This window comes from Euwallacea similis, chromosome 3 (assembly GCF_039881205.1).
Source record: "Euwallacea similis isolate ESF13 chromosome 3, ESF131.1, whole genome shotgun sequence".
Lineage (NCBI taxonomy): Eukaryota > Metazoa > Arthropoda > Insecta > Coleoptera > Curculionidae > Euwallacea > Euwallacea similis.
This window is the reverse complement of record NC_089611.1, coordinates 1,000,440-1,027,115: the sequence shown is the minus strand read 5'-3', so window position 1 is coordinate 1,027,115 and position 26,676 is coordinate 1,000,440. Positions and strand designations below refer to the sequence as shown.

General features: G+C 34.4%; 7 protein-coding genes across 7 annotated transcripts; 4 read left to right on the top strand and 3 right to left on the bottom strand.

The window, feature by feature from the left end:
- The first annotated feature begins 623 nt into the window (after positions 1-623).
- On the top strand, positions 624-5,001 carry TTLL15 (tubulin tyrosine ligase-like 15). Its single transcript, XM_066406574.1, has 7 exons — positions 624-820; positions 2,876-3,164; positions 3,434-3,869; positions 3,926-4,183; positions 4,234-4,446; positions 4,506-4,719; positions 4,775-5,001. Exons 1-7 carry the CDS (start codon positions 704-706, stop codon positions 4,880-4,882), a joined length of 1,635 nt encoding a protein of 544 aa, XP_066262671.1. The 5' UTR covers positions 624-703; the 3' UTR covers positions 4,883-5,001.
- A 1,542-nt stretch (positions 5,002-6,543) lies between these two features.
- Positions 6,544-8,664, bottom strand: LOC136419675 (transmembrane protein 192). Its single transcript, XM_066406199.1, has 5 exons — positions 8,425-8,664; positions 7,978-8,223; positions 7,093-7,372; positions 6,874-7,022; positions 6,544-6,809 (listed from the first exon to the last, which is right to left on the bottom strand). The coding sequence occupies exons 1-5, from the start codon at positions 8,461-8,463 to the stop codon at positions 6,687-6,689; spliced, it is 837 nt and encodes a 278-aa protein (XP_066262296.1). The 5' UTR covers positions 8,464-8,664; the 3' UTR covers positions 6,544-6,686.
- Positions 8,665-8,957: 293 nt separating this feature from the next.
- Positions 8,958-10,500, top strand: LOC136419662 (protein Spindly-like). The gene has a single exon (XM_066406176.1). It carries the CDS (start codon positions 8,993-8,995, stop codon positions 10,442-10,444), a length of 1,452 nt encoding a protein of 483 aa, XP_066262273.1. The 5' UTR covers positions 8,958-8,992; the 3' UTR covers positions 10,445-10,500.
- A 35-nt stretch (positions 10,501-10,535) lies between these two features.
- On the bottom strand, positions 10,536-13,002 carry LOC136419661 (trichoplein keratin filament-binding protein-like). Its single transcript, XM_066406175.1, has 3 exons — positions 12,837-13,002; positions 12,542-12,782; positions 10,536-12,488 (listed from the first exon to the last, which is right to left on the bottom strand). The coding sequence occupies exons 2-3, from the start codon at positions 12,756-12,758 to the stop codon at positions 11,167-11,169; spliced, it is 1,539 nt and encodes a 512-aa protein (XP_066262272.1). The 5' UTR covers positions 12,759-12,782; positions 12,837-13,002; the 3' UTR covers positions 10,536-11,166.
- Positions 13,003-13,499: 497 nt separating this feature from the next.
- Positions 13,500-15,975, top strand: Phax (phosphorylated adaptor for RNA export). The gene is made up of 7 exons (XM_066406624.1): positions 13,500-13,715; positions 13,770-14,061; positions 14,787-14,940; positions 14,996-15,144; positions 15,200-15,291; positions 15,373-15,550; positions 15,606-15,975. Exons 1-7 carry the CDS (start codon positions 13,680-13,682, stop codon positions 15,899-15,901), a joined length of 1,197 nt encoding a protein of 398 aa, XP_066262721.1. The 5' UTR covers positions 13,500-13,679; the 3' UTR covers positions 15,902-15,975.
- Positions 15,976-18,554: 2,579 nt separating this feature from the next.
- On the bottom strand, positions 18,555-19,880 carry LOC136419918 (centromere protein X-like). The gene is made up of 3 exons (XM_066406519.1): positions 19,746-19,880; positions 18,858-19,052; positions 18,555-18,692 (listed from the first exon to the last, which is right to left on the bottom strand). Exons 1-3 carry the CDS (start codon positions 19,794-19,796, stop codon positions 18,675-18,677), a joined length of 264 nt encoding a protein of 87 aa, XP_066262616.1. The 5' UTR covers positions 19,797-19,880; the 3' UTR covers positions 18,555-18,674.
- A 351-nt stretch (positions 19,881-20,231) lies between these two features.
- On the top strand, positions 20,232-26,462 carry brun (trafficking protein particle complex subunit brun). Its single transcript, XM_066406139.1, has 13 exons — positions 20,232-21,719; positions 21,858-22,008; positions 22,058-22,427; positions 22,479-22,688; positions 23,004-23,116; positions 23,172-23,443; positions 23,842-23,979; positions 24,466-24,570; positions 25,175-25,291; positions 25,343-25,497; positions 25,552-25,743; positions 25,893-26,100; positions 26,199-26,462. The coding sequence occupies exons 1-13, from the start codon at positions 20,386-20,388 to the stop codon at positions 26,392-26,394; spliced, it is 3,561 nt and encodes a 1,186-aa protein (XP_066262236.1). The 5' UTR covers positions 20,232-20,385; the 3' UTR covers positions 26,395-26,462.
- Positions 26,463-26,676: the final 214 nt, after the last annotated feature.

The window sequence follows — 26,676 nt, the reverse complement described above, 5'->3', positions numbered from 1 at the left end:
ATCCACGCGTAAAACAAGAGACTAAGCAGGGACAGGTTAGTTCTGTCGCACAACGCTCAGTTTAGCTAATCACGTCTAGATGGCGCCGACGGAAAAAAATTACGAATACCTATTGCGAAAGCATGCGTACCTTATGTACATATAGATGGTACCACGTCAAGATATTCTTGATGAAATGGGGGAGTCGCGATGAGGCTAGAACATGAACTCACCAAAAGAGCCCTACCCCGCAAGCAATAGTAATTTGGGATTAACGTTTAAAAGATATAAAAAATTATGCTTAGAAATATATGTAAGGGATTGTATTAGCTTTTTGTTTAAACCAACGCTTTTCTTATGCCTTAATAAAAGCGACTTTCGTCAAGAAACTATTGACCCTTTCGGGTAAATAAAAGAAAATCGAAATTATAAACTATCCCTTTAAAATCTGATTTTAGCAAAAAAAGCCCGATGCAGCGGCAAGATTCATTAATAAGAATTGCGCCATAAGTACTATAACGAAGCATTGTCGAACAAAAATAACAAGAACCGAAACCATCAAAGTTTCGTTGGTGAAGCTTTCATATGCGAATATTCGAGCGCGCATTTATATACGCTCACAGTACCGCTGGTACAGAGCGTCGTACCGTTATAAACAATTCCGACAAGAATCCCATCCGCGGATTCCGCCTATTTTGGTTTGTGAGCAGTACCACTTAAACCCATGTCGGTGGGCATCGGATATTTCAGTCTAAGTCCGAAAAAAATGCGTGACAAAGACGACGACAAAACCCAGTCCTGTGAAGAGAATTGTGAGGAGGAAAAAAAGGAATCAGACAAGGTAAGTGAGATTTTAATGGTGTTTCGGCGACGCAGCAGGGAAGTAGTTCATAAAAGAAGACATTGCTAGGTCATGATAAGATGAATGTCAAGGTTTCTAATGGTTGCAACAAGTTACATTCGCCAAGTATAGGTATTTTGGTTCAACGGTTATTTGCGTGTTTCAATTAAGTTCAGAGAAATTTTCTTAACTAAATGAGAATTAAATGGGTATACAGGGTGATTCATGCGTAGAAAGTATGACGTTACTAGGATAAGTTCTTACCTTTCTTATGGAATGTCCCGTCGTATGTACTGGATATTAGCACTCTTGGAAACAGGTGCAAAAAAGTTTTAGAGGAAATTCCCGGTCAATATGCCAGTCCATTTTTAACGCAGAACTTTTTCCACTTGGATAACTACTTACAATAGTTTTCCTTACCCTAACGGTGATGAGCTATCCTGTAAATAATGAAATCAAAAAAAGGTACGTAAGTATATTTGAGATTAAATAAAAACGTTGGTGAAACTTAATAATTACCATGCAACACTGTTACTTCCATGCTCATGAAAAACTTATTATTCCGTGATCAATTCGATTAATAATAACAATACTTTCGATTCCTAAATTTCTAGGATTTTGTATTCATTATTGGTTATTAATTGGTTATTTTCGTATGTCCGTAGTCGTAAGGTTGACATTATAAGCTATGTACATAAGGCTTATGCTCAGAATGGTAAAAAGAGAGACAAAATTTAAAATGTGTAACTTACATAGGTATTCGCTCTTAAAATGTATTGTTTATCTTCGAAATATCATAACTGTTACTTAGCGACATTATTTGATTTGAATATGCCGGATGCAGTGGTGGCAAATATTTCAATATCGTAGTTCCTCTGACATCTTAAAAACTACTAGAGTTAGTTATAATTTTTATAACAGAATTCGTTAACAATATAAACAACATCATAAGTCTTCGACTCGTTTCTAAATGCTTTAAAATGAGGTTAATTGTTTTCACTAATTACCTTCATATGTTCAATTATTTAGCCTACAAAAAAGTGATACAATGAAGGATAACGGATATTTGACTTACGAAAAAATGCGTTTTCGTTATATACAATCATGCCTGTTGCTTTTCATTTGGAACAGGAAAGTTTACGTCACTTAAAAAAACAAAGAACGAATTATTTTTAATATACAGGGTGTTTTAGAATCGCACTGCACTATTTAAGATATGCATTCTCTACTACAAAATAAAGAAACCCTGGGGCGCGTAGATTTGATTGAATTTATAAATTAATTGATTTATGAGGAAACTGGGCAGATTTCAACCAAAAATGGAGAGATAAAATTTAGGTAATAAATTGAAGAACTTAAGAAAAATATTAAAATTCCCCAGTGGCATGCAAGCAATTTTTTCTACAGGATTTTGTGAACCAAAACCTCAGAAAATACACTACCCTGTATAACAGTTGGAGGCAATCTACTCTCGTACTAAGCAGCATCTATTACCTAATACGCATATAAAATTTGAAAGCTATATCTGCAGTAGATCAAGCACAATAAAATAAGAACCTAATTTTCTCTTAGTTTTTAACACCCTGTAACTTCGCTACCGACCGAGATCGGACACTTGCTTATATTAACTTTTTTCTTTATTTTGTACCAGAAAATGTATACCTCAAATGGTGCCGTGCAATTCTGAAACACCCTGTATAGAGTGATTCAAGAACATGGACATTTGTTAGCACATTGAAAAGCAGTAAGTCCGCATATCAGCACATTTATTATATTAATTACTGAAGCAGGACAGTTTCTACCACAATCTTGTGAATTTTAAGGAGAATTGGAAAAAGAAATATAAAATATAGAAAAGAATAATGTCAAAGAAATAAATTCACTGTGTACTCGAACGTTGTTTCATATGGACCTACACAACATCATCTGATCAACCACCAAACTCACACATTTTGATATATGTAAATATATAGTTATCTACCTATTTTGATATTCAAACATGTCACACTCACTGAATATTTCACCAAAAAAATCGATAAAATATGACTACTTTAGGTGAAACTTAAGAACAAAGTGGAATTAATCCCGTTAATTGAGCAACTCTTCACCACCTACTGGGGCCTCTCCATCCTTTTCGGAGGGGTATCCATGCTGACCATCTTCCTTATAGCTGCAGATGAATGCAGACAGTGCTTCAATAAGACCGCAAAGTTTGATGGAAACACCCCACCGACTAGGACGAAAACATTTTGGACATATGGCAAAAACTCCCAGGGAGGACATTTGAAGGAAGTGTACACAGTTTTGGAGAGGATGGGATATACGTTAAAGGAGGGCTCAAATGGTAATATGAAGGTCCTTAAAAAGGTCGTAAAGCATAGATATATACAAAAAATGCTTAATTCTTTAGAAATTGATATATTAGGACAAAGTTGAAAAGCTTCGTTAGATATTTCCAGAAAGACTCTTTAAAAAACATTCAGGATTCTAAATAAACTGGCGAAAATGATACACATATAAAATTAGCTTGAAATATACATCAACTCACGAATGAATCGACACAAACATCGAATACGAAATAAAGTTCCCTCTACGAGTTTTTTTCCTTTAAAGATGGTGACTGGGATTTGCTATGGGCCCACGACTATCCCTTCCGGGTCCTTCAATCAGAACTACGCCAGCTGAAACCCCACCAAAAAATCAACCATTTACCCGGATGTGGGTATATCACCAACAAAGTAGATTTAGCTACCAGCGGCCTGGATTACATACCGCCGGCATTTAAGCTGCCGGAACACAAAGAGCAACTTCTGGAATATTCTAGGACACACTCAAACCGGACGTTCGTCCAGAAAAATAACGATCATCGGAACATAAAAATCGAAAAACTCTCCAATATAGATATGGAGAAAAGTGGTACTTTTGTGCAGGAATTCGTGGACAAGCCTCTGCTAGTCAGTGGACATAAGTTTGATATTGGAATTTACACTATTGTTACTTCTATTGATCCTCTCAGAGTTTATATCTACAATGGAGAGGCCTTGCTGAGGTAAACTACCTGTTAAATTCAATGCGCCCTACTTAAGTTATAAAAAAAAAACAAAGGTTCTGTCCAACGAAATACTACCCATTTGACCCAACCAACTTGGACAAATACGTAGTGGGCGACGACTATTTGCCCATATGGGAAATTCCAGCCTTGGACTACTACTACAACAAATTAGGTTTTGGCATGAGGGAGAGTTTAAACGCGCACCTACGCAGACAAGGCAAAGATCCTAGCGTTATTTGGTCCCAAATTGAAGACTCAATACGAACAGTGATGCTGGCCAAGGAATCACTCATAGCTGATGTTCTCAAAAGGTTCTTTAAAATCCCTTAAAAGACCTTTAAGACTAACTTAGCAGCTTCAGGTATAAGCATAAGAGGAACTTTTTCGAAATGATGCGCTTCGACTTCGTGGTCGATGAAGATTTTAAGATTTACCTTCTGGAGGCCAATATGAGTCCCAATTTGTCCTCAGCTCATTTCCCACCAAATAGATTACTGTACCAGCAGTTATTGTACAATGTTTTAGGGCTTGTAGGGGTTGGGGAGAGGGTCCAGAAGAATTCTTTGGAAATGAGGTGATTATTGCACTTGATATGAGGTTTTGTTAGGCTGAATTTCAATTGAATTTTCACAGGTCTAAAGAGGAAGAAACAATGATAGTCTCCGACAAACATCTTGCCACTTATCCAGAAAAATGCGACAGTCAATTGTGTAGAAGTAGCTGCGTTTCCCCAGAGTGTCAGCTATGCAAACCATGTTTGTCTATTGAAACTAGAAGGTATTTAATTGAAGCTTTTAAGGAACATTTGCATAGAGGAGATTGCAAGAGAGTTTTTCCCCCAGTAGAGGTAAATTATTCTTGCCCTGAAAATTTTTTTTCTAATATACATGTATTTTATTTAGACAAGGGAGGAAGCGACAAAACCAGTAGATGAAAAATATTCGGCGGAAAATCAGCTGCATTATATGTGGTTTAAAGGAAAATGCATTCTTGACAGCACATGGTGTTAGAAGTGCTAGATGAGTCCATAAATTCCAGAAAATAAAAAAATCAATAGGTTATACTATCGAACCTATATATATCATAGAAGGTTCAATTGGTCTCTGAACTTTGATCTCAACTTGAGGGCAACGGCGATAAAAGCCGAAAAATCGCTTATTTTAGCTCTCCAGCATACTGAAGTAAATAGAGTTGCTTCTTTCGCTACTTTCAGCGAATACGTGAAGCAAAAGTTAGGAGTTGTTGAGTTATCAAGAACGCATTCAAGCGTAGGCAAGTAAATTTTCTATGATAAATATACGTCGCGTGGTTATACGGGATGCTCCGAAATTAGGCACTATGAGTTGAATTATTGGTTAAGTTAAATAAGCGTAATGAGAAAAAATGAGATTAAATTTGAAACTTTTTACATTATCTTACTTTTTGACCCTGCTACAAATTTTACATTAATTTCGAAACACCTTGTATGTTATACAGAGAGATTTATTTGAAAAATCGTCTAATAAAATATTATAATACGAGCGTGGCCATAAAAAAACTGAAGATTGTGTACAAATCACCTTGTAATTTAAATATACATTTATTTTTCTTTCAAAGTTATGGTCATGATGAGTTTATCACGTTGGACAAATATTTTATATTGCTAAATAATAATTTTTAATATTATATTTTTATATGTTTGTTATTTAATATTTCATTAAACCAAAACGAGAAGATATATTTTTTTATTATATTTTGTATATTGATTAAAACTACTTGATTCAAATTAACAATTACATGTTATAAGTTGAAGTAAGTCCTAGAGCCTTGCAAATGAAATTTGGGGTACCTTCATTTTTTAATCACATTCAAAATCACAGAAATGGGCTTCAAAGGATTGTTTTGCAAATTCCCGAGATGCCGAAAATCAGATTTTGAAAAAATTCAAAACATTGCTACCTTCCCTTATTTACAAATTTTCAAGAAAATTTCCAAATTTTTGGACAAGTTATTTTTCACTTAAGTTGGTTAATCCGTTTTGAGCCTTTGTTGGATTCTAAGATTTAAACGTAAGAAAAGAATCAAGAAATCTCGCAAAATTATAAATTAAGGATAAAGAACTTTAAGACTTATCTACCTAAAAGTCAAGGATATTGATAAAAAAAGGTGGACAATGAAATACGGCCAGCTCTTAACGTTTATTGATGATGAAGGTATTCAAGTATACATACATATACGTGTAATACATCAATGTGCGTGAGGGGGGATAAAGAAAACTTGACAATGCTTCCGGTCAAATTCGACCAATATTTTAATCTGAAGAAAAATATCACACTCCAATGATATTAACTTTTCGCCTTGAACAAAATTGAACGGAATTCAAAAAATCTTTATTTATCGTGTGAAATTACTTCTCTACTGAATTGTTGGTAAAGAATATGTTGAGTAGCTAAGACAATCGATCCAATTACCCAATCAAATTAAGATCTTCATTCCCAATAGAGTGGCTGGCTTCATCAGGTCGACGGAACTACTATAATTCCACACAGGTGAGACGCGATGGTTAATCCTAAAGGCTTAACCGTCAAACTTTGAATAATAATTAGCAAATCTGCTAAAGTCTAGTTTTTCGAGTTTGTATCAAATGCAACCACGATTTTCCCGGTAATTAAAAGGTTTTGAAATAAAAGTATAGTTCTCTATAAAATTTACTGTTGAAAGTAACGATTTTAAAAAGTTAGAAAAATTACTCAACAATCATGTAACATTATGAAAGTACGTAATTACATATATAACAAAGAAAAATATATTCTCAATTTACCAATAAATCGCGCATTATGGGGTATTAATTGACCCAGCACTAGGCCCAGGATTCTCGTTTTTCAGTTGAGAATTCAACAGCATAACTTTCTCTGCAAGTTTTGCATTGTGTTCTTTGAGATATCGAATCAAGTCAGCCTAAAATACAGTGCAAAGACATTTTACCTTGCTGACCCTCACATTATTATAAAAATAATCCTACCTGTTTCTCCAAAAACTCATAAACTTTGCTCCCAATTTCCCTGTATCCAACCTCATTCTGGGTAAATGTGTCCGGATTTCCCGATGAAAGCCATTCACTTTTTATGACATCTGGTGGGGCTTGTTTCTTGTTGAAAATAATTACCTTCACTATGAAAAAATTGGGATTGATTTGTTTTTAATTTTTTAACTCACAATATCGAAAGGAGAACCAACTTACCAATGTAAGTAATATTAACCCCTGCGAGTACACAAAATTCAAGATTAATCAAGAAGCAAATGTAAGTCTTTGGCGAAAAAGTGCCTCCATTTAAGCATTTCTCAACAAAATTGTCGGGATAAAAGTGCTGCATCAAAGTTTGAACGAAGAGAAGAGCCCCTGTCCACAAACTCACCACAATAAGCGGTAAACTACCATGGCACTCAATGCTTTTGTAAAATTCCAAATAACCCATCAATCTTACATTATGGTGTATGTGTTTAGTTATCAGGTGCAGTAGCTGAAATTGTATCTCTCTTATTGCAATATGATTTATCATAGATTATTCAAAGTTAAAAGATAGTGAAGAGGATTTTTTTGAATAAATAGGATTTATTTAGAATTTTATTAATTTCAATTCAAATCATGGGTAACAATTTTAATACTGTTCTGCTCTATCCTATAATTAAATCATTATGAAACATGCTTTCCATGGAATCTAGAAAATTAACCAATTATTGGCTCTTACTTCATCATTTGTATGGAAATAATTATCTTGGTAAACTCGCCTAGATTTTTGTTGCTAAAGGAGATTGTTGTTATTCAAGGAGATAGATAATTGCTATTTTAGCTTTTCATGAGGACCCTGCAATATGTCAATGAATAAGATGGACAAATAACTCTTTCAGAATTCTATTAACTGATTGCTTGCAAACATGCTTTGTTTGAAGTCACGCTTGTTTCACCAGAAGTTATAGATTTTTGAAATAGATAATAGACTAACTACAGACTGTTGATATACCAAATACATTTGTTCAATTTTCTTAAGGTTTAATTTTAGAATATAGGCTTTTCACTCTTTTCTAACTTTATTAAATTGGCTTTACACAGCTGACATAAACATACCAATGTAAGAAACCACAGCACCACATGTAGATACATTATCAAATAGTATTCTCTGCATTTGCCAGCAGGATCTGAATGTGTTGCGGCATATACAATAATGAGAATATCGAGAATGAATGTCATTAGTAAATGAAAGCCAAAGAGAGGTGTTGTATTGATTGGTTTGAAACTTCCAAAAGAATCTAAAACTGGGAGTAGTTGCTCCTGGTCAGCCATGTTGACTGACTCACTGAAAAAGGTTGCTCCCTGAAAGAATATACAATGGATATACAGTATTGTTTTTTGTATATTCCAGGTAATAAATTAATGTTTCTTTAAACCACTCTGTTTCCACTACTTTAATCTCTATGACCATGTTTTCTTTAGGGCAAATCATTTAACCACTTTTCAGACTTACTCACTCCACAGTATATATATTTCTGTTATGGAAACTTTTCCCATACTTACTCCAGAATTAGTATTGAAGCTTCTTGATAAGCTCACCATTATTTAACATGCTTTCAGCCCCAAGGAGGTAAAACGCAAATGTTCAACGCATTCTTTGTAATAAAATAGCAAATAAATCTTAAGCTAATTACTTATTATGGGTGTGATTCCAGAATGTTTTTAAAACTCAGTATCTTGCTTTATTTCAAATTAATTTAGCTCTAAAATTAATCTATGATATCACCATAATAGCATTAAATAAATTATAAATATAAACATACCTGAACATAAATACAAACACTATGACAAATGACAAAAAACACTGATGACATTTCTTAAATAGCACTTTTGTTTTAGTCAGTTATTAGGACTAACAGAGTACTCCACGTTCCTAGTTATTCAAGTAATACTACAAAGTTCGTTGGTAAGTCAATGTCAACGACAGTTAGTTTTTTTGAATGTTAGTTATTTTGAATTTCATAACGAGAAACAATAACATATCAGTTATTTCTATATAATAATTATCAGTTATTTCCAAGATTCTGGACAGTTTGCCGATAAAACTGTTATAGTATTACCTCCAATCAAGATGAATTCAAAGTCGGAAATTTCCGATTTAGAATACGAGTCGATTAAAACACAATTAGAAGAGGTAACCAGAAAACTGAAATTAAGGGAAGAGTCTATCAGCCAACTGGAGGCCGAAGATGAAATATTGGAGTACCAGGAGGATTGCGACCGAGCTCATCAACAGGTACAATTGGCCGACTTGACACAGGCTCTCAACAATGAAGAATCAAATCATCAACTAGAAATAGACAATTTAAAATCTCAAATATTAGCCAAAGCCCAATGTCTTTCTGCTTTCGAAAATGAACTGGAACAACTAGAGTCTGAGGAAGTTGCAAAATACCAGAATCAAAGGGAACACGAGGACAACAGATATAGTGAATATCTTTTGCTTAGTGAAAGCTACAACAAACTTCTAAAAGAAATTGACAGTTTACAACTAGCGTGCGATAGAGACCAGAAAAAACTATTGCAACTTCAGCAGAAAGAAGCAGATATGCAAGAATTGTTTAAGTCAAAAAAATCAGAGTTTCATGAAAAAACTGCACAAATTGATGCCTTAGAAGAAGAACTTTTGGAAATCAACATGGCCCTTGAGACGCGCCCAAAATCCCTCCTTAAAGAAGAATGCATAAAAGGCTCACTATTTTCAGAAGTGAATGATGAAAGAGTGCACTTGCAAGAAACTCTGAATGCCATGAAACATGACTATTTAGAGCTAGAGGTAGAGAACAGTAAGGAAAAGAAATTAATATCACACATGCAATCCCAAGTAGCTTCTTTGCGAGATTTAGAGACTACCATGATGCAGCAAGTACAGGAAGTTAGACTTGACTCAGAACAGTGCTACATGTCTCGCCTAGAACTTCTAAAAGGGATTGTTGCATATCAAAGAAGAAAATTGGACTTACAAATTGAGGATGTTCCTACAGAACAAACCCGCAAGTTGTTTGAAAAAACTATAAATGAATTGAAAGACGATGTAAAATTCTTAGAAAGTAAATTTTCTGATTGGCGTTTAACTGAACATATGTTTTCTTCATCACTGGCCCAAACTCAAGTCAATATCAGAAAACAGCAACTAGCAATGAAGCAGCTGAAAATTACATTTGAGGAAATAGAATGTGATGGACCTAATACTGATGATTATTTATCTAGTAAAGCCCAAGACTGTGAGCCCCCTCTTAGAGGCTCCTTAAAACCAATTAAATCAAGAAATATGACTGAAGAAATTTTCACAGAACCAAAGACAATTGATGTAAAAATGGATAATATAGAAGAGAATTCTTTTACTCAAAGATTCTCTAGGATTACACTTAGGAAAGGAAATAAAGAAAATCTTGATTATGAAAAAACTGCTATGGTTGAGAATAAAAATGTAAAATTTACTAAAGACACTGTAAATCATGAACAATCAGCTTTCCGACCTCGTGGTCGCAAGGTGTATGTTTTTCCTAAAAAAACGTCTTAGAAATATATTTTTTATTAAATTAAATTGTGAACAGCATTAAATTCTTGAAAAAACTATATTATTTTGTAATATTTTTACAGCAAATAATTATGATTCTTTGCAATTTGCTGTAGTGATTTATAGGTTCCTGCCCCAGTAAAGCTTAAAAGCCAAGCATGGCATCGCGTCAAAAACGAAATTAATATAGTTTGCGAATTATAAAAAATTTATGAAAAATGTGTTGTTGAATAGTATATCTTATCATTATTAAGGCGTTTTAAACTTCTATAATTCCGCTGGATCGTTGAAATAATTTCAAAAAGTCGTGATATATCTTGAACATTCGTGGAGGAATTGCTCTAAAAAAACAAATAATTTTGCAAGTTAACCATAAGCTTATACAAACGGAATTTAAAAATCGCGTGTCTTCCGTGAAATAACCCTTCAGCACATTTTGATCTCAATAATTCCAACAGTATGTTCCACTACGCGCATATATCAGCACGATCGTTTGAAGAGAAATATTGAATAACAGATTTTCAGCATTGATGGCATCTCATTATGATGTAGAACACGCGTTTTGTACTTTTTCGAAAGCTAATGGCTTTTCCATTGTATTGTTCTCTTGCAGAGTATATAGATTAACACAATTAGATTTCCCAAGTCGAAAACATTTAACAATTATAATTAAAGTATTTGTTCATTTAATTTTTTGATTGGAAAAACATTAAAATCTCAAAGCATCAATAAAACACCCTCCGACTCTGAGGCTTATAAGGTCCTCGCTTCTTCTGTATATCAATAATCTCTTTCTGTAATCTCTCTTCTTCCTTTTGCACTCTTTGAAGTTCCTCTTCAATTTCTTTCAACCTCCCGCTCTCCTCCTCTTTCATTCTAGCATTTTTCAATTTAATGTCCTCCTCAATAATTTTTCTGCGCTGCACCTTTTTCTTTTCTTCCCATTCTTTTAAAACCTCAAGTTCCCTGTTGTAATCATCAACTTTCTTCAACATTTCTTTCCGTTCATTCAAAATTTGTTTCTGTGCTTCACGCTGCCGTTGTATGTTCTCTTCAACTTGTTTGCTCACAAAATCCAAGACGTCTTTAAGCAGCTGCTTTCTGGCTCTTTCTTCATTTCTCCACATTGCCAATTGTCTGTCATAAGCAGCCCTGGCTTCAGAATCAAATAAAAATTCTAAATGTTTTTGCCGCTGCTTTTCCAAGCCTTCTTGCTGCTTGATAATCTCAAAGAACTCATTGACGCCTTTTTTAATTTCCTCTTTTTGCTTTAGGTCTTTAAGCAGGTCTTCTAGCTGCAGTTTCTTCAGGTTGAGAATTAACTCTTTGTCTTTTGCTAAAGCTTCTTGAACGTCCAGGGCTTTTTGCTTTAGTTTCTGTTTATGATATTTAATATTATAAAGGGCAGTCTCCTTAGTCAATCTTCTTTTCTCTTCTTCCCTGGCAGTTTCTACAAGTTCCTCTAATTGTTTTTTGTATTCAACTTCAAGAAATTCTTTTCTTCGAATATCCTCACTAATTTTTTGTTTCTCTTTAAGTTCTTCAATTTGCTTGTCCAGCTGTTCCTTGAGTCTCATCCGTTTTTCTTCTGCCTCTCTTTTCATTAGTAATTCCTTCTCATGTTCCCTTTTCACTCTTTCTTCCTGTTCTTTAATAAGACGCTTGTTTTCCTTTTCTTCATTCTCTTTTTCCATGCGTTTCTCAACCTGTTGATCAAGCCAGGACAGTTTGAGGTCTTTGAATCGATATTTGCTCTCAAATTGCCTGATAAGAGGATTATTTATTCTCCACTGATGGTAAAGTTTCAGCTCTGCTTCTCTCCTCTTTTTCTCTTCGTTTTTCAACTTTAGTTCAATATTAACATCTTTCAACACATCAGTGGAAATAGCAACATCAGTTTTTAATTTGGCAGGCTTTTCTCTTATATCCAAATTTTGCTTGACCATTATCTCCACCTGGTAGCTGCTCTCTTCTTCATCAATCAATTTCCTAAGCTTATCACGTCTTTTTTGCAGCAACTCCTCTTTGTCCTTCTTATTTTTTAAATCTGTTTATAATGGTACTATAATGATGAATATCAAGTATTGCTCTGGTACTTACCTAAGAGCATTTTATTGTTATCCTGGTAATACCTGGGGGACGTCCATTCATCAAATTTGGTATTCACTTTGTCCCAACGTTTATAATAATTTTGAGCACCTTCCCACATTTGTTGATGTCGAAATTCGCGCTCTCGGCGTTTTATGATGCCTTCTTCCACTTTGTTTCGATGACGGCCTCTCTCTTTGGGAGGACCATCGTCCATGATCCGAAGCATACTGCATGGGGTGCAACTAGAGAACTAATGGGCAGTAATAAGTTTTGTAGGGAAAACACGTCTGCATTCTGAAGTTACCTCTGTCTTTAATGTTAAATAATAACTTACTGAAAACAACTTCTAATATTTATTTAATAAACTAGAAATATTAAAAACTTATGAAATAAATATAAAAATTAGCTTATTTACGTTTAAATTTTAAGCAAAAACGTAAAATATTTTGATATCTTAAGTATAAAAAGTTCGTAAAGAACGTCAGAACGTCAAATAACTTAATACATAAACAAATCAAATGTTTCCATGGTGATGTCGTAATATAACTCTGCAATTCAACGTTGCCAAATGTAATTTATTGAAAAAGATATGCTAAGGAGTAAGTAGAGCAATTACTGGGTAGAAACAAGATTAAAAGTTGATAAGTAAAAGAAGACATTCTCTTTGATTTGAAAGAGGATGACAAAAATCAACGAAGAATCTCTAAAATTGTTTTTTTCTGATTGTATTGCTCATAGTCTACATGCTTATTAATACCCCGTTACTTAAAATACTGATACGATGTCATTTTATCAAATTTAATTGTTTTTAAGTAGGAATTCGATAAAGATATTTCCAGATTTTTGTTATCTGCACAGATCTCGAAATGTCTTTAACAAATGTTGCTAAAAGTCAACTACAAAGAAAATTACAATCGCGAAATCAAGAATAGAATAACGTTCCTAGTCCCAAACTGCACTTACGGAGTGATTTGAGTCACAAGGAATTGTTCCTTTTGACAGAATATTGAGCTGTACACGTCATTTTTCATCTGCGGAAAGAGGATAAAAAAAATCAAACTTTGTTTCCAAGTTTTAGAATTTAGAAACAAGAAAACGCATTTTATGAGTAAACCAGTTCATTTCCGTTAAGAAAACCAAAACTGCAATGGAACAGGACGAAAACCAATTGGAAGAAGGCGAGGTAAAATACTAGGGAACAATTATAAACATTCACTTAAAATTTACACACATTCAGATTGAAGATGATGTTGATGGAGAGACCCTAGAAACTTATGTGCCCCTAAAAAGACCCGAAACTTATGCGTTGGATGCTCCTCAAAAGCGATTCCATGAGGTAAGCACTGCCTACAGTGAAAGTGAGGAAGATGTGCAGTCATCAGAGAGTGAAGATAGTGACTCAGATGCAGGGGCTCGAAAAAACAAGAGACCAAAGAGAATCAAACCAATTCCGAAGCTTCAGAAGCAAAGATCAGATATACTTAAGAAGTATGATATTTGGAGTACCAGAGCTCAAGAGGATGTGCTTGGTAAGTAGATGTTTTGTTACTAGTTGCTACTTGAGCACCTATACACTTACATCACTTATTTGTGCTGCAACAATAACACAATTTAGAAAATTATATTTTTCAAGAGGAGACATTAAAATTTTTGCATCCAATAGCCTCAAAAATGAAAATAATCCCTTTTTTAAGTTATGTTAATGTTGCAGCAAACAAGTGCTGAAGGCTAGTAAATAAGTTCTTAATCATGATGTCATTTTGGCGGCAAAAGCATTTTGTAGATATCATATTGTATCATTTTTTAGCAATACAGGTATTAATATAATATATATATTAGTATAGAAAATATGACACAAGGAGTAGTGGATGCAATGTTGCATTATTAATTCTTTCCACAGCTCAGGTAAGGAACTGTGGTGTACTTTTTAAAGCTTTTATTTCATAGTGCCTTCAGGTTTTAAGATATTAAGTTGAAATTTTGTAGACATATTAATCTTTACAATTTACAAGATTATATAGTCTACAGATTGTTGTGAAAATGTATGATGTGATATCATCTCTTCTGATATCTTTTTATGTCTCCCTCCCAAACTTTTTGGTGCACCTCTTATAATCATGTTGTCACATTTTAATTCCTTGTATAATTTAGAAACTTTTCCATTACTTGCATTTTGAAATTTGTCACTGTTGTTGAGTTTTCTAAATAAATAGCTAATCATTTCTTAATGTGTACCTCCCTTATTATTTTTCAGCTGAAACAATGGTTAGCTGTGATGTTAGCCTTAAGGATAGGTCTCGCCAAAGTGAAAATTATGACTTCTCTTTGGCTAGAAAGTACTATGATGAGTTAGAAAATGGACAGGGTACCAAACGGAGTAGAGATGATATGAAAAATAAAGATTTCAAGTAGGTGATTATAGTTGAAGTGCTTTAGAAGTTTAGAACATAAATAAATTTATAGACTTAGGAGGAAATCTCCTAATCAAGAAAACAACTGCAAGGGAGTACCCAGAGAAATCCCCGATCTTTCAGTAGATGAAGTGAATGATACTAATGATATAGTTAAAGATATAGCAGACAAATTAAATGAGAAACGGGATGATCTAATATGTAAGTTTTTCCATATCATTAGTCAAGAATTTATTGCAGTTAAAATATTTTGTAGTAAAAGTGGTGCAAGCAATGGGAAAAGAGAGAACTATAGGGTTCTTTAAAGAAACTCAGGATATAGAGAGAGAGGGTGGAATGCCTATAAAGGTAAGTTGACAATTGAGAATATCATTCTCATAGCCAATAGTACTTTAATTAATTTATGGTCATATAGTGTTTCATTTCAAGAATCAAACAAGGAGAAGAACGCCTGGAGGTGTATTTTTTTATCTGGTTAGAACGGACTATTACATAACTCCTGAACAAAGGCGCAACATATTTGCAGAAGATAAACAGTTACATAAAAAAATGATACAAGAGGAAAAGAAACAGAAACTAAGACAATTAAAAGCCAGCACAAAAGCAGGTCTTTTTCAAATTCTTCTGTAACTTCAACTTTTTAGCATTCTAAAACTTTTCAGATCGCGATAAAATACTGCCAGACCTGTTGACACGAGCCGAACAACTCGCCAAAGAAAACCCAATCAGAACCCTAAAGAATACTAATGCAGATGAAGATAACTGCACAAATCCACCTCCGAGCCCTGAAACTGATCACCATGAAAGTGGGGACGGTATGGAATCTCAATCACTACCAGCTGAACCTGTTTCAGTGAATAAAAGCCTCAATTCTAATGTGGAGGAGAAGGATATATTGAAGACTTATGATGATGATTTTCTTGAAATAACGTGCGATAATGACATGGATTTCTTTTAAGACTAAGCACATTGATAATTAATAAATTGTTTAGGTATTAATTTGAAGTTGACCATTAAATTTGATATCTTGTGTGTTTTTGCTATCTGAAGGTGACAAACTAACTTGAATTCAAAAGAAAGAACATTAGAGATTTCTTTAAAGGGTAGTAAGTAATTTGTTTAATTCTATTTGAGGGGTATTTGCACGTGTCGTTCAGCTTACAGAACCCAACTAATATATCACGTTAAGGTCAACCTCATTGGTGTAAAATCAAATGATTGTCGACATTCCTCTAGAATTGAGATTTTCGGCCAACCGCCAGCATTTAAGTCAGATTCAAATGACGTAAATGGACACGAGAAATATCGTTTGGCGTAAATCGAGTGGTCATGTAGGTAATTCGGCTCGATACCACTACATACTATGTGTCACATAGCAAACCGCAAATTTACATCTAATATACATAACACGTAACGAGAAGGAAATTTCACGACAATCGTTAATGCATACATATGTAACGAAAAGCATTAAAAGAAGGGCCCTCTAGCGGCTCATAATACTAAATCAAGTGGCGGTGTCAATAAAATTCTACAGATATGAAATTATTAGGAAAAATAAAGCTGAGTTTTGATCTAAGCGGAAATCAAATAAAAATTTACAGAAAATTGAGGAGCCCGACGATGTTGACAGTGTATTAAAAACTTTTTGCTAGAGTTGTAGACACCAGGGTATATCTGTGTTATTATCCCAATTATGCAGGCCAAGTAGTAAATGAATACCATTCTTCAGATCCACACAGAACCTTGTATTTTCAAGCAAAGCATTCACGTTAGCTTCATTTTGCTGTCTTATTTAGTATTTATTTATGAATCAAAATCAGTCAATCACTGATAAATTTTGGTTCTTGCAAAAACAAATTACTTGTTGCTATACTTAAAACCAAGTGGTACACCGCTTCTCCACTTCGTTACCGATTCCCATGGCTTCCCACTTTTTTACTACTTCATAAAACAGATTTTTCATCCAAATGTCGAAATTGTTATTTTCTCTTCTCTTTGATTACCCTTATCGTACGCCCATGTGTGTCACCATTTTTTGTAAGACACTTGACGTGGCTAAATTTTAGTGCCCATTAACTTCAGATAGGGGTTGTCTTGTGTAATGGAAATTCCACCACTTTTCTTTATGAATATTAGAATTTGAGTATGACTATGTTTCATTAAATCAGCATAACTGCAATATCAGGCTGACAAATCAATCTTGCTGTTTATCAAAGCTATTTAAATTTATAACGTTTTAACAAGGTAGACAGTAATTTAGCCAATAACCTTTTAGCTGTAGTACGCCTATGCGAGTTGAGTTTTAACATTTAAGAACTCTGCAACTTGTTATATCCGTTAGATTTTTCTACATCTTCTTGTTCAAATAATTGCGTTGATTTCGTTAACCGATAAATTGTTTCGTGAATTTTCATTTTTAAAAAAGCCAAAGTACACAAGCAAACGTAATGGATGAACCGTTAGGAGAGGTAATATTAGCAAAAAAAATTAAATAGCTTTTAATTTTAGCAATTTCAGCAGCAGCAAGCAGATATCACTCAAAAGGTGAAACTCACCTTTGGACATTCTTCTGCTACCATTCAACAAGGGATGTTTGGTAAGTACCGGACGTATCCAACTTCACGCCTCATGTATTCTGTGAACAAACGGAAAATAGAAATGGCGCTGAAAAATTTTAAAAAATCAAAAGACTACTGAGCACGATTTTTAAAGCTAAAACTGTACTTTTCTGCCTTTCAAAATGGCAAATATGGCGTCGCAAATAAGTTTTCTCCCACGGACTCAATTTTTATTTGAAAAGAGCTTTTTAAGTTAATTTTCTTTGGGCTTCTTTAGCACATAACACATAATATAAAAAGTTGGCTTTATGGCTTGTGATCCACATAAAATATTACAAAAACTTAATATTTCTAAATTTTTGCCAAAAATTTCGTTCTGAGGTGATTTAATAAAACAAGAAGGTATTTTATACATTTACACATTTAAGGCACCCCCAGAGCGAAGCAAAATTTATTTGTTTATGGGAGATTCTTTTGTTAAAGATTATGCTGTTTTTAAAACCATGATGAAAAAATGCGCTGATGAGGCATTAAATACGAAAAAGCGTAAAAAAACCCATAAAGATTATGAAAGGGAATAAAAACAACCAGTAAGTGTGCCTCTAGTAAATAACATAAAGTGTTAAATGCGATATTTCTAGACCACTCTCAACATATCCTTGCTTGGACGAGTTTCCCATAGGGAAGAGTAGAATAATTGCAAATCTTTCAGTGCAATAAATACGCGGTAAGGTAAAATCATAGTTTTATATTTATCAGAATTGCAAAAAAGAAGGACTTCTGGAAGCATTTTCTTCTACTACCTTTGGGGTGATCATCGTATATTTCGTCAATAAAAGCTTAACATTTTTGATGGAAATACACAAAAGTATAAGAAAATGTTGAGAAGAGGAAATTAAGAGAATGCGAAAGCGGGAATGATAGGGAAATGTATGCATCTGTTACAGTTGAAAAAGAAAAATTATTTTTCGGCAAGGAGTTACTGAACTAGTTAATATTAAGTTCCAATTTATTAATGATTATTACAATATTCTGCACATGGATTTGTTTTAAGGGGATTATGTGAATTGTGATAATTATTCAGATATATAATAATTATTATTAAAGTTCAAAGTTAGATTTTGTTTTGATCTTTAATTTCCTTTTGATAGCAACCTCACATATATAGCTGACCTATGGAAAATCCAACATCTAAAACATAGGAAAAAAAACAAATTTACCAAATGGAAGTTTTATGCATTGTGAAAATTTTCTAAGTCATAATTTTCAAATTAGGTTCTTTTTCAGCTACTTATTAAATAATAACTGGAAAAGCAAAATTTAAAATAACCTTTTTCACTATACACATTTGCTTACCATTTGTACTAAAATAGATTCCACATTGTCTAAAGTAACAACAGTTTTCTCTTCTAATTGGGCTTGATAGCATGCTCGAGCTGCTGCCTCAATAACCATAGTTCTGGCCAATTCAGTTATTATGTGAATTGCATCAACTGAGATTTTGCTTTTTGGATTTGTGAATTTTGATCGTAGAAGTTCTTTAATTACATCCTGGAAGTAAGTACTTATGCATTTATGCAAAAAGAATAAGAAATGTAATTTTGAGAAAATTTGTTACTCATTATACAAAGAACCACAATTCAAGAACGAATCGCTATAATATCATTAAAAAAATTCAAAAATCACTTGGTATGACCCAAAATACATGAAATCATGACATCCCCAGGAGATTGTATGAGAACTGGTGTTTGTTTTCTTATAAGAAAAATATCGCTGTTAAACTAGCTTGATTTGTAAATATCTATCTATCTAGGAGGATTGTTCATTTTTTAAATTATTAGAGATAACACTTCATAAACCAGTAAGGATGGAATTATACACTACTCTCAGTTAAAACTATCTGAGAATAACATTTGTCATTTACTAAGGGCTAACTCCTTAATATTTCAGTGACGAATCTGTCACTGTTTTTACTACCTTAGAAAAATAAGTAGAAAAAGGGAAAATAAAATGGTAAAACAAAATGAAATGAGAAATGAATATTTAAATTGTAGGAAACATAAAAAAAATTAAAACACTCCTGTCCCAATATGGCAATACTATTCTTTAGAAGTGGCTCAGTTTTGTTGCTATGGGCTTAAAAGCGAGGCAAATACTATTAACTTTTTGCCTCACTTTTAACACCTTTGTGCCTGAAAGGGCCTATTTAATCTTGAAACATCCCGATATCATTTGAATATTTACGTGGCGGAAAGTCGTTGATATTTTGGTCTGAAGTGGAATTTCTTCTGCCATAATAAGTTGCTTTTAACACACTAATTAAGACTAATACACATTAATTTTACTTATATATATATATGTTTCTTGTTTACCGGCTTCTATTATTATTTACTAATTAGTATTTTGTGAGGTTAGTTTATGGTTTTTTTATTCAACAAAAGAAAGTGTTATACAGCCTGTGTGTTAGAAAAATGGTGGGATAGGGAGTAGATTGGACATGATACCTGTTTCTCGTTCTTTTCTACGTAAGGCAGTTTTATATATTTGATCTCTCTCTTGCATCCCTTTCACCGACTAATTCATTGTAACAACTCAGATGATTTCTGTCAATGTTATGTGACTCCCTGTGACGTCATGACATGTTAACCTTATATATGTGATACTGTTTTGTGTTATTGTATTTTGATTATTGGAATTTTTTTAAAGTTTTAATCAAATTTGTAATAACAGTTAAAAATCAGTGTGTCTTTATATATTTAGATTTATAATATAATTTATAGTTCCTGATTTGTTACGTTATGAAGTTTAAAAAATGAATGAACTTCCCATAAAACCATTGAAGACTTATAAATGAATCCTGTTCCAACTTGACCCCCATTTACAAATGCGGTCTTCTGTAAGCTACATTCTCTCTACTAACACCACCGAACCGAATATGTCTCACCCAGACTATGAACAAATTTCTCATGATCATGCTGCTCTTCTAATACTTGTCAAACATATAGGTTCACAACTAAAACCAAAAGTATTCACAAAATTCTATGACCGCATCGTGAAGCTCAATGAGGTGAAAATTACTGACTCCTCAGGGCAAGTAAGAACCATTTATTTGCGATATGTCAAGGAATATCCTGTGGAGAATAATGATTGGGGAGATTTTCAGACCCACAGAAGACTGTTAGGGCTTGTGTCATTAGGGAAGTACGATTCTCAAACTGAACTGAATGAGGTTTGTCGCGTGCATGAAAGCTTGAAAGTGAAGTACAATGCTACTCTATATGATTCAAGAAGCATATTGTTTGGACCCACAAAAGAGTGTGAGTCCCCAGTTGATGTTTCCAGCAGCTCAGAGAGCAGCCCTATTAAACAAGAATCAAACATAGAAAAATTCACAACTCCCAGCAACTTCAAAACCAGAGCTTTGTTTTATGATGAAACATCCCCTTGTGTAGATCTAGAAAACCAAATTTCTGAGTTTATTAATTCTTTGTTTTGGGTGTTGGAGTCTAAGAGGCTTGAAAGATCAAGAGAGAAACTTGAAAGAGTCTCTTTACTCTATGCTCCATTTGAAAAGAAGGATTTTGTTGGCCTAGACATGGAGTCTCGGCAAAATAAAAAAAGATGCACTGGTCGCATGACTAAACATTTAGGAGATTTGTGTCTGCAGGCTGGTTTAGTAACTGAAAGTTTGCAATACTACACAAATGCCTCTGAAGTTTTGAAAAGTGTCAATGATTGGCTTTGGTGGGGAGCTGCATATGAAGGACTTTGTGCAGCTTCAGCCTTAGTTTTATACCCCAACTTGCAAAGGAATGAAGGCTTTCACCGTATTGGAAGTCTTCCTGAAGGATCTCCTAAGAAGACACCATCAGAGACTGTTCCTGGGGTGACACCTAGCACTACAGTAATTAAAAAAACTTTGCCAAATTTGCTGACTGCAGATGATATTTCAAAAAAATATAGAGAAGCAATTATTCATTATAGTAAATATCAGAATGCAGGAATAGTTGAAACTGAAGCCAGCTTCAAGGCTGCAAGAATAGCAGTGGAGCAAAACCATGCTCTACAGGCTGCTAGTTTCCTGCAGAATGTTGTTTTTATTAATTTGGCTTTATCTGAGCAGGAGAAGATACAGAGATTTGAGACTTTGGCTAATTTGTATACTCAAATTGGTTTTAATAGGAAGGCTGCTTTTTGTTTGAGGCTCGCAGCAACTCGGTAAGATATATATAATTAGATTGATATTGAAAAGTTAAGGCAGGAATAAGCTAAGTTTAACATCAAAATGTTTTCCTTTGCCTTAAATATCCTTTAATATATTTATAAATCTATAATTTTTCTGCTCATTATTCACAGCTACGTTTCTCCTCAAAATCCAAACCCTAACTGGAACAAATGTTACTCTCTAATGCTCCAAAGCCTTCCAGGCCATAAACTCATTTTAGACCCAATTGAAATGCTGCAAGCAGACCAAGGTTGGCCCACGCTTCAGATCCAAATTCTACAGGTTAACTCACGCCATCAATACACTGCTAATTAATAATAAACAATTATAGGACCTCATAGTGGCGGCCAAACGTGCTAGCTATTCAGCTCTGGCTACTCGCCATATGACTTTCCTCTTACAAACCATGTGGCCTCATTTAAACCCTCAGGAACAGAAAGAACTAGCCATTCAATTACAGAGTTTGTCTGTGCAATGTGAGGGCTCGCCAGTTCCTTTGGTACTCGAGTCCGGAATAGTGGTTCCTCCTGCTAATCTGACAGACATTCCTCTTTGCACTTCTTTCATTTTAAAAGATTTGAAGCCTTATTTGAGACCCAGGTTGATTGAAACTGAGAAAGAAGATACTGGACCATTTTTGTTTACACCCATTCACTTTGGGAGTTTGGATCGGAATAAAGACAAAACAGATTCAAAGATGGGTTAGTTTGGTTTAATTGATGATTGATTAAGGTTAAATTTAATTATTGAAGATTTCTTGTGGGTGGAAAATGAAGCTTGTGAAATTGCTGTAAAATTGGTCAATCCCTTGCCATTTGAGCTCAAAGTATCAAATATGCGGCTGTTGACTGGGGGGGTGGTTTTTGAATCTGTACCTGAGACAATAGTTTTGGCTCCTGATATGGTGACTTCATTAACTCTAAGTGGATGGGCTAGGGAGAGTGGAGAATTGGAAATTACTGGTACTTGTCCGTTTATATCGTATATACAGGGCGATTCATAACGATGAGATCGAACTGCAAGGGATTATACAATGTAGCAATAGAAGACATTGGAGTGTGAGAACCCATGTTCGAAAACGTCTCGCAAACACATTTATGTACATAACTGTCTTAAAGTACTATAAGGCCGTAGCGCTTAGGAAGACATTTCCTTCCGGACATGGCTCATTATACTCGAATGTCTTCTATTGGTGCACTGAGCAATTCCTAGAAGTCTGATCCAATAGCTCTAAATCCCCCTGTACTTTAAAGTGTTTCAAGATTATAATGATTTAGGGTATAGCACGCACGCTTTGGGGATAAAATCAAATTGCAGACTCAAGTACATAAGCCACATTTTCCCCCCGTATTTCAAAATTGACGTCATCCCAAGCCTTCCTATTTTGCAGGTGAGTTCACACTATTTTCCTTAACAGCTCCATACCTGAACGATTTACATTCTAGGTTTCCACTTCCTTGCCTCAGAGCGCTTCTTTCTCAAACTTCCACGATGATAGTATAGTCATATCAGCCAGTTTAAGTTTGTTCCACGGTGAAAGTGCACAATGCACTATAACTTTGACTAACATGAGTCAAATACCCGTTGAAATGTTGGAAGTTACAATGAGCAGTATCTTAGATTCTGCCTTGCAGAATGAAATCTTTCAGGTTGATCAGGAGGAGGTTAATTTCATGTTGCCGTTGATGCCTGAGCAAAGCGCGTCTTTTAATGTTAAGTAAGTTTTGTATTCGTAATTTAAAAAAAAATGATTAAAAACTCTAGAAAATAACTAGTCAATTCCGAAAATATCGGACGCCTCACCTGACTACCAGAAATATCTATCAGTCCTTAATAGGAATTTCTAAGGATTTAAATTTTCCTTGAATCTACATTCCTTGGAAAAAAAGAAAAATCCCGAAGTATTCCAGAAATATTTACTTAACAGGAATTGTTTAAGGGTTTCAATAATTTATCGTGAATAAAAAGCTTCTCCGTAAAAAATGCTTTGTTGATAAATTTGTGTTGCACTTTTTTTACATCCACAAAACTTTTAAATAATTATTTATCAATTTTAGTCTTGAATTTTGGTTTATCAGAAGCCAAAATGTAACACAAAATGTCCATTATTTCTAGAATTTATGCATCTGCCAATTTCTTAGCACCAAACTCGGCTGTATCTCCAAGTATTCCTACCGATTTAAATAGTGGAATGTTCAGCAGTATATCTACGTCACTTCCTGGAAACTCCAATTTTTCCAGACTTAATTCTAGGTATGATTATATTAAGGTATCCATCTATTATCACAGAGAAAAATCCATTTCATTTACGATCTTGTTGTCGATAGGGTCAGCCCAAACACATCGTGAATGGTCTGTATTAGAGTTCAAGGTTTTTATCATTAAATATGGGAATTGTAGCGATATCACCAGTTCAAGTGGAAACAGGCATTGTGTAAGTATGAAAAGACTGCGGAAGGTTTTACATGCCTCCGACAAAGACCAAGGAATTTCCGCGAAAGCAGCGAAATCGATGCCAATCTAAACATCGAAGTGGAGACGCCTTCCCAATTAATTCCACCCATTTTGGTGGTCTTTGTCGGAAGCATATTAAAATTTGTGCGGTCCTACTCTCATTTACACAATCTCTATATTTTCACCTAAACTGGTGATATCTTTATAATTTGATTATACCAGTTGGTATATTAATATGTTACTGAGTTAGAGGACCTTATAAAAGAGAAACATTTTCAATTTTAGCATTCGATCCTCAAATTCGGGCCAGTCCAGTTTGGCTGGCGGTTTGACATCACTTTTCCAACAACCTCCGACGTCATCGGCTTTAGAGGCTCAATTAAAAATTAGGTAAAGAAACAGTTTTATGCGTAGGTTAAATTTTGAATTGATTCTAGACGCTAGACTAGAATTTCTCCATCGCACTGTTACAAAATTAAATGTTCTGTAACGGGTAGTCTAAAATGGCGGAAATAAATATTAAAGCTATCTCCTATCTCAGAAACCTGAAAGATATGTAAATTATAACTCGGTTTTTGCAAGCTTATACCCAGGCTGATTTTGACCCAATAGCTACTTGCTTTCGAAGTCTTGAAATCTACCGACTGAACTGTAAAGATGCTCTCCTTGGTTAAGCCTATCGGTGTATCATTTTCCGATAAATTTAAGATTACTAGTAGGAAGTGAGGTGTGAAACAATTGTTGATATCACATTTTGTTGAAGTTGAAAAGTGGTCCGTAGCCATCCCTGCCCACGATACTTCCCATCCTAGAGCAAAATTTTTGAATTTTTGAGGTGCTCTTTTGCGGCCTCTCTAACTGATATCTTTACAAAAATCGAGCACAACATTGTAAAAATCGTCTTTGTTTCTCTAATTTCAACGACAACTCGATAAACGTAGCCTTAACTCCACATTTGCTTTGAAAAGTTACACAATATAACTTCTAAATGTAGATACAGCGGAGGTCCAGGTTTAGAATCCCAGCATTGCAGAAGCAGCACCGTATTTTTTATGGTCGAACTTATACCTTCTCTTCACGTAACTAATTGGGACGTTTTACCAGCTGAAAAGTTAGTATGTTCCCACATTTCTTGTGTAGAATTTTCAATTTAATAATTCAGGAGCACGCAGTTTTATCTTGTATTGGATGTCGCCAATCTCACGTCCCAGGAGATGGAGCTCGAGTACGCAGAAGCTAAACACATGCTCATTGAGGGACAGGAAAGTTGCAGGGTTCCGGTGCCTGTAGCGCGGTGCCCATTGTCGAAACTTTCAGGTAGGTAAAAAATAGGTAATGACTGAAAGTACAAAGAAAAAATTGGAACTATAGATTTCTATGGGGAGTCAGACCAGTCTAAAAACGTGGCAGATATCAGCAAAATTTGCTCGCAACATATTTCCGAACAAGTTAAATTGAAATGGTTGTTGAATGCCACGGATTCAGTAGGAGTTGCCTTACTTAAAGGCATAACTTTAAATAGCAGAATGCTGGATATTGTCAGAATGTCGCCGCTGGAATGGGGTAAGTTAGAGTTTCCGGTCAAAAAATGTTGCAGTTTTTGTTGTATTTTCAATTTCGTTATTTTACATTTTATTTCTCGAATTATAACTCTTCATTTTGAAAATTTCCAATTGCATCCACGAGAGTGTAAAATAAAACGTGCATTTCAGAGGTGAAAATAAACGGCGATATGTTCAACACCCATGAAGATTTGTTCTGCGATGCTGGCGATTGTATGGAATTGCACATGTCTATTGCTAATAGCCTAGAAACATCCCTCAAAGAACTGACTCTTTCAGTACAGTTTTACCAGGATTACAATAATGGCACTTTGAACTATAGGATGGACACTAGATTAGCCATTTCAGGGGCATCCAAGTAAGATGTATTTGGATATGTTAAATTAGTCAACAACAAAAAACTAGCCTGCATCTATTGTATTGTGATAAAAAATAAGCACAAACTTTTTATTGTAGAAAATTGTTATCGATTTTGGAACCGAAAGACATAGCCAGTCATCGATGCAATGTCGTTTTCTTCAGTCCTGGATTATATAAACTAGATATTCAATGTTACACTCCAGATAGTAGTAACCCAGTTGGTACTGCTACTCTTGTGAGTACCGGACATGTATGGAGGTACACACCTCCTATTTCCATTGTTGTGAAATAAGCTAGATTATGCGTAATGATTAGTAAATGTTAAGAAATAAGAGAAGAAATCTTGTATGTAGTACGTGATAAACGAATGTTGTATAGTTGATGTAATATAAAATAAAAATAATAAGTAAAAGAGAAAATCTGTGTGTTATTAGTTCATATAAATATGTACCTACTTTCCCTTTTATTAGAATACAGGGTGTCCGATTTTTTGCCCACCTAATAACTTTGTACAAAGTGGTCCACTAAACGGTTTTGTCGCTAAGTTGCCCTTCTGTAATCAACAATTTTTTGA

Bases quoted from the DNA above. Each gene is read 5' to 3' on its own strand.
- LOC136419661 (XM_066406175.1), bottom strand. From the start codon at position 12,758: ATGCTTCGGATCATGGACGATGGTCCTCCCAAAGAGAGAGGCCGTCAT. The intron at 12,489-12,541 runs GTAAGTACCAGA...CATTATAAACAG, and splicing joins TAACAATAAAATGCTCTTAG to ATTTAAAAAATAAGAAGGAC.
- LOC136419675 (XM_066406199.1), bottom strand. From the start codon at position 8,463: ATGGTGAGCTTATCAAGAAGCTTCAATACTAATTCTGGA. The intron at 7,023-7,092 runs GTAAGTTGGTTC...ATTTTTTCATAG, and splicing joins GGTTAATATTACTTACATTG to TGAAGGTAATTATTTTCAAC. The intron at 6,810-6,873 runs GTAGGATTATTT...ACTGTATTTTAG, and splicing joins ATGAGTTTTTGGAGAAACAG to GCTGACTTGATTCGATATCT.
- Phax (XM_066406624.1), top strand. From the start codon at position 13,680: ATGGAACAGGACGAAAACCAATTGGAAGAAGGCGAG. The intron at 13,716-13,769 runs GTAAAATACTAG...ACACACATTCAG, and splicing joins ACCAATTGGAAGAAGGCGAG to ATTGAAGATGATGTTGATGG. The intron at 14,941-14,995 runs GTAGGTGATTAT...ATAAATTTATAG, and splicing joins ATGAAAAATAAAGATTTCAA to ACTTAGGAGGAAATCTCCTA.
- brun (XM_066406139.1), top strand. From the start codon at position 20,386: ATGCGGTCTTCTGTAAGCTACATTCTCTCTACTAACACCACCGAACCG. The intron at 22,009-22,057 runs GTTAACTCACGC...AAACAATTATAG, and splicing joins TTCAGATCCAAATTCTACAG to GACCTCATAGTGGCGGCCAA. The intron at 22,689-23,003 runs GTACTTGTCCGT...ATAATGATTTAG, and splicing joins TGGAGAATTGGAAATTACTG to GGTATAGCACGCACGCTTTG.
- LOC136419662 (XM_066406176.1), top strand. From the start codon at position 8,993: ATGAATTCAAAGTCGGAAATTTCCGATTTAGAATACGAGTCGATTAAA.
- TTLL15 (XM_066406574.1), top strand. From the start codon at position 704: ATGTCGGTGGGCATCGGATATTTCAGTCTAAGTCCGAAAAAAATGCGT. The intron at 3,165-3,433 runs GTAATATGAAGG...TTTCCTTTAAAG, and splicing joins GTTAAAGGAGGGCTCAAATG to ATGGTGACTGGGATTTGCTA. The intron at 4,720-4,774 runs GTAAATTATTCT...TATTTTATTTAG, and splicing joins GAGTTTTTCCCCCAGTAGAG to ACAAGGGAGGAAGCGACAAA.
- LOC136419918 (XM_066406519.1), bottom strand. From the start codon at position 19,796: ATGGCAGAAGAAATTCCACTTCAGACCAAAATATCAACGACTTTCCGC. The intron at 19,053-19,745 runs GTAAATATTCAA...ACTTACTTCCAG, and splicing joins TATCAACGACTTTCCGCCAC to GATGTAATTAAAGAACTTCT.